Consider the following 11,474-nt stretch of genomic DNA (forward strand, 5'->3'; position numbering starts at 1 on the left):
GGAAACCAAACAGAAAGTTCACCTGGCAAATTGTTAAATCACAATTTTTTCCCGTTTCCTGTAAGTGACTTCAGTCCTCGAGTACTTTTGTAAGCACATAGACTGCACTATGTTTATGTGTTTCGGTAATTAGAGTGTAATTGGTGTTTCACTCGTGACAATGCTGTTGTCAATGCAGGTTCATACGATATCATCAGCGCGTTCATCCAGCCTGTTGATTGCAATATATGTACTGAACGCATTGCCGATATAATCACAGCGATTTTATAAGGAGTAAACCATGTGCTGGTGCTAGGGAAAGCTACCTACTCTAGCAGAGACCGTATCTATATTAAGGTTATAGCGAAAGTAGCTTAATATAACACAGCCTCTTCGTGTCTATAATAGCTGCTCAAAGGGGGACATTTCGGGCTCAATGATAAGCTGTCACTTCACAGTGAACAGGCGCCCCAAGCCTGAGAACATTCGACCGCGGCAGGATGCGAAGGGCCGTAGCAGCACGTAGCTAAGGACCGCCCGCGGCATTCGAGCTCGTATTAAGAGTAGCGTGTCGTGGTTCTGAAGGGAATGCCTTTACGAAACAACTATTTCTGCTGCCCTGGACGTACGGCTACAACCAGAAAGATAAGCCATTACAAAAAAGGTTCCTGATGGAACTGAGCTGAAACAGGAAAATAGAACAGAAATAGTTCTATCTCTGCATTGGTTGCCTCTTCACTTACCTTTAGCATCTTAGCACTTACTTAGCATCACTTACCTTTAGCACTTACTTCGCCCCACATTAGTTAGGCACGCACGCAGAGAGAGAGCTATTTAATTGAAAACAGATATTTTAGCCAGCGTGCATATTCGCTCACATGCTACTCTGCGTAGGGGAGTGAATATGGGAGTAAAGATGGATGAAGGGTGGTAGAAACAAGCGCGGTCATTAAGAAGGTTGCAACGCAATAGTTCTCTGCATGATGGCTTCCTTGGATGAGACCGAGGTCGAGTTGAGTCTGTGCATGACCAGCGGAGTGATCAAGTGTTCGGCAATTTACAGTTTGTCTAAAACATCACAGACTGCATGCGCTGTACAGGACAACTGCAGCATGATAATCTCACCTGATTTCACAGGCTTGCCATTCAATGCAGCAGACTGCGAATTCTCCATTGAAACCTACGAAGAACAGGCCGGCTTCACCTACTACAGCTCACCCAACGTAGCATATCCTTTGATTGAAAAGAAAGACGATTGCTCGACGATACCTCCTGCACTGAAACTACGTTGCAGTTGGCCCTTTATTGCCAAGTTTGATTTCAAATAAATACTTATTCTACTCAGTTGTTGTAAGACATGCACCATCAACAACATGCACCATCTAGCCCCACAAAAAGTTCTTCTATACTCAGTTGTTGTTCAGCATTGCATATTAACGCTATAACGTTAAGGCTCGCGTTCACTGGGCTGCTTGCGAGAAAATGCGGATTGGCCAAAAAGATAGTTACGTCAAAAGCAACGCGGCGGATTTGAAAAGTCGTTAAAACATCACATAAATTCTGAATAGAAGATCTCAACATGCCTCAAACGTCATTATGGCATATAAAAATGTAAGATAAATTAACTGCACTGAAATAAAATTGGGTTGAGATAGGTGGGAGAGAGAGAGAGAGAGAGCTGTTTAATGAGTAACAGAGGTTTTAGCCGGCGTGACTATTCGCTGACATGCTACTTACTCTGCGTAGGCGAGGGAACAGGGGAGTACAGATGGAAGAAGGGTGGTAGAAAAGAGTGCGGCCATTTAAGAGCGTTGTAATACAACAGTTGAATGGAGGATGGCTTCTTTGGGTGAGACCAAAGTTCTGGGCATGTACAGCGGGGTAATCAAGTGTTCGGGCAATTTAGAGTTTGTCTGAAACACCAATAGCGTCTTAATAGTCAAATAAGAATATCTTTGCACGTCGCTGCTGTCAGTAGCAGCCTAAGGAACCTAATACAAATTCCACTGTGAGTGGCACTTCGGTGACGGACTGCATGCATCATAGTGCGCACGTTCGTTGGCGTACGCTGGACATTCGACGAGAATATGAAGTACAGTCTCAATTGAGCCGCAGTTGTCACAATACGGACTGTCTGCTTGCTTTAAACGGTATCATAGACTGTTCATATATGCGAAATTAAGACGGAGGCGATGATAAATTGTCTCTAGATGACGCGGAAGCCCGAGTGGTAGTCTTGATTTGAGCTGTGGGTCGATGGAATGGAGCTTACTCTTCCCAAGGAAGGAGCCAAACCGGTGCCCCTTTTGATCTCTTATCAGACACGCTACGCCATGCCAAGGCCACTAAGGAATGTTCATTTGACTTGGTTAAAAGGAGGCATAGTGTGTCTTGTCCGACACCGGCCGTGCCTGCGAATACGATGTGTAAAGAGGACCCCAGGCCGCTGAAGGCAGCCATTGGCGCTATAGCGTCACGCCCTTCAGGCGAAGATTAGGTGCCCCTTAATTTTGAATTTTGTAGCAGCCTGCACTGCAGCCACTAAGCTCAGTAACTAACCTCGCTAAGTGCGCCGTAACGTATTAAAGGGAGCAACCAAATTTTTCTTCCTCCACTAATGTTTGAAATACTTTTAGGATAACATAAGCCGAGAGGCACACTAGTCATAAAACCGACAAAAATGTTCGTTTTACACAGAAAGTTTGCTTATTTATTTACTGAATGCTCAAGCTCTCTTTCTTTTCATATTGGAATACACTCTACATCAGCCCATTTCCCTCCGGAGGCCCCAGAATTTACTCGTCTGCTTTAGCGAAAGCGCATTATGCCACGTTCTCCAATATCTATCAGTGCACACTGTGCTTTCTTTTGCCATCGTAGTGATCTGTCTTAGCACTCTAAAGTGTTTGTGTCCCGAGACCCGCACTAGGTGGAATAAGCGCCGCAAAGCGGCGCAAAAAAAAACGATGTAATTTGTGCTACGTGCAGGAATGCACGCAGGAATGCACGTGTGCTGACCAGTGTTTCGGTGACATAAAACAACGAGCGCTTTTTGTGATAATCAACTTTTATTGAAGCGTATGTTGCGTGCTGTCTCCCAAGACGTCGAGTAACGGTGCGTGAAGCTTAAATACTAGACGTAATTAGGGCTGGTGGCATGGACGTGTCGTGCAAAAATATCGTAAAAGCAAGTGGTGCTTCTTGTGGTTCCTTGGAGGAAGCGATTGCTCTCGGCAGATGTACAGCGGAATGTATAATTACCCCACGATGTACGTGTCGACATTAGTGTAGGCCATAGAGGCCGCGACCATGAAATCTTTTCTAAGTTTCTGGGTGGTGTGGCACGAATTGTATACGCAGCCTATCACCACGTCTTGTCCGCTTACGTCGCACATGACGGCACACAGATCTCCCGACGTGAGGCTTGTTCTTTCGACAGATGTGACGTCCTGTCCACACGACATTTTTTTCCGTGTGCCTTTTGTAAATGGCACCGGCAGGTCGAACGCCGGGACGTTTGAAGAAATCAAACCAAAATAATCAGAGAACAGTAACAGGTTCGTCCTTCGCGACCTCGCTGAGACCGAATACTTTTGCCTGGGTGACGAAGTCGTCTGCAAGCAAACTCTGGTGGCGACAACGGAGCGACTGCACGTCCGGCGATGCCATGGCCACACCAGCAGCTATTCCATCGTGTATAAAGTTGCAGTCCCTGGCGTACACCGTCTGTAACTGTTGGTCTTAGAGTTGCTTCATCTCATCCGGTTTGGATTAGGCACGACATGACGGAACTTGAAGTCAGCGCTGGCGTTTGCAGAATATAGGCGCTCCAGGGACGTGGGCCCTTGTAGCAGTATAACGCCTCGTCGAAAGTAGCTTCCTGAGTCTTCTAAATTGTGAGCGAATTCGAGTGCATCATTCGAGAGCAGGCCCTCCTGCAGGTGAGGCCCGTGTTCTTCTTGATGGTGCATGCTCTTTATGCGATATGCACCCACGGCTTATAGAGTATCTCGCGGAAGCGGCAGCCATCCTGACGTATCGAGGCATCCTATCGTGACGCGGCTCGTGGCGCTATCTGGCGCCGTGGCGGCGAAACTTATTTGTACACCCTCGAGCACACCCGCGTACCGCGTACAGCACTACGCTCGCGATGGGATCTCCTCCCGGATACCTTCCCCAGTGGCATACAACAACCTCCTTTGAGACGCCATGCGTATGTTACGTTATATTGTAGCTCATAATTTCAACATTTCCGTACTTCATCATCATCATCGGTCTTACTACGATCACTGCAGGGCAAAGACCTCTCCCATGTCTCCCCAATTCACCCTGTCCTTTGACAGCTGCGGCCACTGCATTGCCGCAAACTTGACCTCATCCGATCAACCTTTCTTCCGACCCCTGCTACCCTTGCCTTCTCTTGAAATCCATTACGTTACCTTTAAGGACTAGCGGTTATCTTGCCCTCGCATTACATGCCCTGACCAAGGCTATTTCTTCCTCTTGATTTCGACTAGGCTGTCATTAACCCTCACCCACTCTGCCCTCTTCCGGTCTCTAAACGTTACACCTATCATTTTTCTTTCCACAGCTCGCTGCGTTGTCCTTTCCTTAAGCTGAATCTTATGCGTTAGGATCTACGTTTCTGCCCCGTAGGTGAATAGCGGTAAGATACAGCTGATGTACACTTTTCTCTTGGGGGATATTGGTAAACTGCCATTCATGATCAGAAAGGACATGCCATATGCGCTCCACCCAATTCATATTCTTCTAATTATTTCCCTCTCATGATCCGGATCTCAGGCCACTACCTGCCCTAAGTACACGTATTCCTTTACCACTACTCCCCGCAGGGGGGCGTCTGCAGCATGCAGACGTTGGTGAGTGGCGACACCACGGGGTTTCAAGAGCATCCGCAGGGACATCCCAGCGGCGGGATGATGGTGAGCAATCCGTCACCACGGACCCGAGCATCCGCACTTAGCCGTGTGTGGCGTCGCTGTGTCCGGGGAAAGGGGGATCCTGGTGGTTGAGCCGATGCCGAGCGTTTGGGCCTTTAAGGCTTCTCGGCGGAGGCAACACACCACTTTGGCCCCAGATTCACATTGACGGCACCTCCAGCTTGACTCGACCGGGGGAAATCGGCAGTCGCCTTTTCCTATCCTCCCCTCTATCTTTCACTTCCCTATCTTTCTTAAAACACTCCTGTCTCGTTTTCACTTCTTAGGTTTTCCCTTCTTCCTGGCGGCTAGGTTTAACCTTGTGTGGCCAACCAACCTGTGTTACGCCTTATTTGGTTATAGTTGGGGTGCACAGCTGGCGTGCGCAGGAATTACGTGAAAGTTCCTGTCCCGTCCCCTTGTTGGACTCCATGGTGGGTGGCTGGCACCATGGCCGAACAATACACATATCTTATGGCTCCCCCTTCCCAACAAAATGATCGCCCTCCGCAAAGAGTGCGGACCGATATGACAGCCCAGTTCCTCCAGAAATCCAAATAAATTTTCCCGAAATTCTATGTTGTGCTATGTGAAGAGAGAGAAATAACTGCCAGAACAATATCCCCATTCTTGGTTGAAAAATGCCTGACCGATGCCTTGGCCACGGGCTACCACTGGAAAAAATGACTAGTTGTGACCTTCTGCTAGAGCTTAAAGATAGTACCCAACATTCAAAACTCTCCACCATAACGTCAATTGGGGAAACCCAGTGTCCATAGCTGCGCATAGATCCCGAAACACAGTCCGAGGTGTAATCTCTGAAGCAGACTTCCTCAAACTAACTAAACAAGAAATGCTGAAAGGTCTCAAGGACCAAAATGTTATCAATGTCTACCGCATCAAAATCAGGAAAGACAACAAAGAAATACCAACCAAGCACCTAGTCCTCACTTTCAACTCAAGCACACTCTCAGAAGCAATAGAGGTTGGCTATCTAAAAATAAACGTCCGCCACTACATCCCAAACCCGCGACGGTGTTACAACTGCCAGCGAAGCGGTCATGGCTCACAGAGCTGCCGTGGCGGCAAAACATGCGCGAAATGCGCCTCACAACTGGCAGGCGTATCCTCGCTTCTCTTCGCATCAACATTCCCGCTAATCAGACATCCCTTATAGCCATTCCTCGACACATTCATACCCCCTCGTTGTGAAACCCCTCCAAGGAACGTTCATCCCCAGTACCACATCCCTCGCCGCATGGCTCGCGCTAAGGCCCTACACAAGTATTACGGACAAGCCCAGGACGCCATTTGGGTAGACGCCGCGTGCACAACTCATGAAGCTGTACCTGTTGGTTACAATCCAGCCCTAGCACAGCCCCTCACACACCGCCTTCCCTCAGTCTGTACGCCTGAGGAGGCAGAGGAAACCGCCATCGCCCTAGCCCTTGTACATTCCAATGCAAACTACATCTTTAGCGATTCCAAAACGGCTCTGTTCAACTTCGCGAGAGGCAGGATTCACGCCCCTGCTTGGGAGTTGTTGAACACCCCCTCCAAAAACTTACCACGCAGGGTAGAGCTCCATTGGGGCCGGCTAACTCTGGGAATCCAGAAAACGAGGCTGCCGATAAATTGGCCCGAGGTTTGATTTGCCGGACTCAGGACGGCCTCGATCAAGGTTTCTCGAGAGAACGGGCGCACACCTTTGCAGAGCTCACGGAAATGCCCCGCTGGACCGTCGGACTTACCCTCCTCCACACCCCTCCCTTACCCATTCCTAACTGATCCTCTGGAGACGCCTCCAGACCCGCTCTCTCTCATCCCCTCAGCTGCTATCTCTACTGTGGCACCTTCCCTGCATGCACCCTGTGCGGCGACCCTCACGCCACACTCTCGCACATCCTTTTCGGCTGCCCTGCTGATCCTCCCCCGCAGGGACAGCCCGCGTTATCAAGTTGGGAGGACTCGGAAGTTGTGCTCTCGTCTCCGGACCCACCATCGCAGCTTGCTGCGGTGCTTCGGGGTGGCGACGTCATGACCAAACACCACATGAACGTTCCGACGTAGAGTGGGACCGTGCGGTGGTCCAGGGACCCAAGGGGGGTCTAAACACATTTGCCATAATAAAGTTTTTCTCTTTCTCTCTCCCTCTCACAGAGAACTGTGAAGCAGCACCGTACTGCGCCAACTGTGAAGGAGATCACGCCGCTTACTCAAGGTCTTGCCCAACATGGAAAACCGAAAAAGAAGTAATCCCTCTCAAAACAAAGGAAAACATCTCATTCAGAGAAGCTCGTCAGCGACTTTCGCATACCATTGGTTCGTTCTCCTTCAGTGCAAAAACAAAATTCGCCGATGTGGTGCGACGAGGCGGGGCACCATACCGGCCATTGGCACCTGCCCAGACCACGCACAGTGAGCCTGCGGCAGGGCCATCTGCGCGCCCGGCAGACGCGGCGAAAGCTTGAAAAGTGCTTCCCCTCTCGCGAGTCGGCAGCCCCAAAGACTTCCCCCAGTCGGGGGAGGTCTGTATCTCGCACAGCCGCGGCTTCTTCGCGGAACTCCAGCGCCTCCCGTGAGGCAATGGACACATCCCCCAGCACATCGACAATGCAGGGGCGGCACAGTTCGCTTGAGCGTGCCAAAAACCAAAAACTCAAATCACAGGCCCCAATAAACCGGGAGCCTAGGTTTTTTTTACCCTATTCCCCCAAAGTAGTAAAAATGGCATTCCTAATTCATTGCAACTACCGAGGTCTGTTGAATAATTGCAGCGATGTAAAGGACCTCTTAAACTCATTCTCTCCTGTAGCTTTATGCTTACAGGAAACAAACTTAGGACCTCAACATAAGAATATTTTGAAAAAATATTCAGTCTTCCGCTGTCATAGAGAGCACTGAATTCGGCTCTCTGGAGGTGTCGCTATTACTGTACAGAGTGGTGTTGCGCCTCACGAAGCGAAATTTCAAACTAGATTTGAAGCTGTTGCAGTCGCTATTGTACATTTCAAAACAATAACAATATGTTCTGTGTACCTCGAGCCACACCTAACAGTCACACTACATGATCTCGAAGCACCTTTTAAACAGCTACCAGAGCCATACATAGTTGTTGGAGATTTTAATGCCCATTCTGGTTTTTGGGGAAGTGAAGAAACAGATACTAGAGGTCATACTCTAGAGGATTTTATTCTGTTGAACAATATCTGCCTGCTCAATATAGGAAAACCCACGTACTGCTCTCCAAGATCTAGAAAAATTAGCTGCATAGACCTTTCTTTTAGTTCACCGTCTGTTTTTATCGATTTTAAATGGGATGTCCTGAATAAACCCTTCGGAAGTGATCACCTTCCCGTGGTAATTAACTTATCATCACCACCATCAATCAACCCAAGTAAACCAAGTCGTTGAAAGCTACACGCAGCTAACTGGGAGCTATTTCGAGAAAAGGCCTCTCTTGACCAACTATTTACAGATAATCTCGGTATTGATGAACTGAGCGAAGCGATTACATCTTCTATAACTGCTGCCGCACGTCTTGCTATCCCTCAGTCCTCAGGAGCGGTTCCACCGCACCACAAAGAGTGGTGTAACAAAGAGTGTAGAGATGCCAAAAAGAAGCAGAATAAACCATGGGGAGTGTTTCGCAGATACTCAACGCACGAGAACCTTATTAATTTTAAAAAGGCAAGAGCAAATTCACGGCGTATCCGTCTAAATGCTGAGAAAGCGTACTGGAAAAACTATATAACACCCATAAACAGTTCAATTAGATCCAAGAACATGAGGGAGCAAGTGCATAAATTAAATGGCATTTTTTCTCCTTTCACGATTCCTTTCCTTACAGCTCCTGATACACAAACAAGTATACAGGAGCAAGCAAACATGGCTGCGCTCGGGTGGACGTCAATGAGTAATTACTCCCTTATTACTACACTGAATCATTTTTAAATTATAAAAACACAGCTTAAAAAAACAGACTACCAACAAGCGATTGCTCCAAAGAACCGATCAATAGCTTTATTACAATCAAAGAAATAAACAGTTTTATCTGCTGGCAAGCAGAGTGCTCCCGGCCCTGATGAAATACATTACCAAATGCTGGCACATCTTTCCCAACCTTCTGTTGGAGCTCTTTTGAAATTTTTTAACAAACTTTGGACGCTAGGAAAAACTCCGGAAGCTTGGAAGAAAGCTATAATAGTACCGCTCCTGAAACCTGGAAAACAGCGTACATCCCCCTCTAGTTATAGACCAATAGCTAATAAGGGAGTAATTACTCATTGACGTCCACCCGAGCGCAGCCACACGGCTACAAAGGAAAGCTATACAGCTTTCTCAGAAACTTCGTAGTTAAAGAAAAATTCGTCCTGGTCCGGGGCTCATACCCGGGACCACCGCTACACCGGAGCAGTCGCTCTACCAATTGAGCTAACCGGGACGGCAAGCTTATGGTAGGGCGAGAGCGAATTGATCAATAACTCGAAGTGGGAACAGTGTTGACCAAATGTTTAGGGGAATCCCCCAAGGTGGAGTAGATTTGTAATAAGGGAGTAATTACTCATTGACGCCCACCCCAGCGCAGCCACACGGCTACAAAGGAAAGCTATACAGCTTTCTCAGAAACTTCGTAGTTAAAAAAAATTCGTCCTGGTCCGGGGTTCGAACCCGGGACCACCGCTACACCGGAGCAGTCGCTCTACCAATTGAGCTAACCGGGACTGCAAGCTTATGGTAGGGCGAGAGCGAATTGATCAATAACTCGAAGTGGGAACAGTGTTGACCAAATGTTTAGGGGAATCCCCCAAGGTGGAGTAGATTTGTAATAAGGGAGTAATTACTCATTGACGTCCACCCAAGCGCAGCCATACGGCTACAAAGGAAAGCTATACAGCTTTCTCATAAACTTCGTAGTTAAAGAAAAATTTGTCCTGGTCCGAGGTTCGAACCCGGGACCACCGCTACACCGGAGCAGTCGCTCTACCAATTGAGCTAACCGGGACGGCAAGCTTATGGTAGGGCGAGAGCGAATTGATCAGTAACTCGAAGTGGTAACAGTGTTGACCAAATCTTTAGGGGAATCCCCCAAGGTGGAGTAGATTTGTAGTAAGGGAGTCATTACTCTTTGACGTCCACCCGAGCGCAGCCATACGGCTACAAAGGAGAGCTATACAGCTTTCTCAGAAACTTTGTAGTTAAAGAAAAATTCGTCCTGATCCGGGGTTCGAACCCGCGACCACCGCTTCACCGGAGCAGTCGCTCTTCCAATTGAGCTAACCGGGACGGCAAGCTTATGGTAGGGCGAGAGCGAATTGATCAATAACTCGAATTGGGAACAGTGTTGACCAAATGTTTAGGGGAATTTTTCGAATTTTCTTTAACGAATTTTTCTTTAACTACGAAGTTTCTGAGAAAGCTGTATAGCTTTCCTTTGTAGCCGTATGGCTGCGCTCGGGTGGACGTCAATGAGTAATTACTCCCTTATTACAAATCTACTCCACCTTGGGGGATTCCCCTAAACATTTGGTCAGACCAATAGCTCTTACCAGTTGCCTTACCAAGTCTTTTGAAAGTATTCTAAATATCCGGTTAACCTTTCTGCTTGATTCTCGTTAGCTTCTTGACATTCATCAGTGCGGTTATAGAAAGGCATGCTCAACAACAGACCATTTAGTTCGGCTCTGAAATACTGTCCGAGAAGCTTTCATACATAAACAGCACTGTCTTGCGGTCTTCTTCGATCTCGAAAAGGCATATGACACAACTTGGAGGTTCGGGATACTCTGCGACCTAGCAGAACTTGGCATCCGCTAAAGGATGCTGAACTGCCTAAGCGATTTTCTATCCAACCGTTCCTTTCATGTACGCCTAGGAGCAACACTGTCAAAGAACGTTGTTCAGGAGAATGGGGTACCACAGGAGTGTGTTTTGAGTACAACTCTCTTTGTCGCAAAAATGAACTCCCTAGCAAAAATAATCCTACAACCAATAATGTACTCAGTTTATGTAGACGATCTTCAAATAGCCTGCACGTCAACACACATATCTACATGCGAGAGACAAGCACAATTGGCAGTAAATAAACTTGCGGCGTGTGCAGACAAAAACGGATTCCTGTTCTCTCCTCAGAAAACAGTGGCCATAATGTTCTCTCTCAAACGAGACCTACAAGCCGACCCACTTATACACCTGAACAAAACACGCCTACACGTAAAAACGAACACAAATTCCTAGGCCTAACCTTTGACAAAAAACTCACTTTCCTGCCTCATATAAATGCACTGAAAAAGAAAGCCTCTCGATCCCTTAACATACACAAAGTATTGTCACGAAAACATTGGGCTGCTGAAAGGACATGCCTTTTAAAAATTTTCCGCTCTGTAGTACGCTCTATCCTTGATTATGGATGTATAGTGCATGGACCAGCGAGACCATCATACCTTAAACGACTGGATCCAGTACATAACTTAGGTCTGCGTCTTTCCACTGGTGCATACAGGACGCCACCCAAAAACAGTCTTTATGTAGAAACCTACGAACCATCACTTACAG

The 11,474-nt window shown here is 47.6% G+C and overlaps 1 protein-coding gene across 1 annotated transcript in view; it reads left to right on the forward strand.

Annotated features, from left to right (window-relative positions):
- The window catches only part of LOC149361114 (uncharacterized), a 12,463-nt gene extending 11,156 nt beyond the window's left edge, over positions 1 to 1,307 (forward strand). Inside the window, exon 7 of the mRNA XM_089567999.1 lies at positions 1,117 to 1,307. Coding sequence (XP_089424125.1) covers positions 1,117 to 1,307 — 191 coding nt within the window. The remainder of the gene's footprint in view (positions 1 to 1,116) is intronic.
- Positions 1,308 to 11,474: the final 10,167 nt, after the last annotated feature.

Source organism: Amblyomma mixtum, chromosome 2, assembly GCF_055824585.1.
Source record: "Amblyomma mixtum isolate Tamu chromosome 2, ASM5582458v1, whole genome shotgun sequence".
NCBI classification, from domain to species: domain Eukaryota; kingdom Metazoa; phylum Arthropoda; class Arachnida; order Ixodida; family Ixodidae; genus Amblyomma; species Amblyomma mixtum.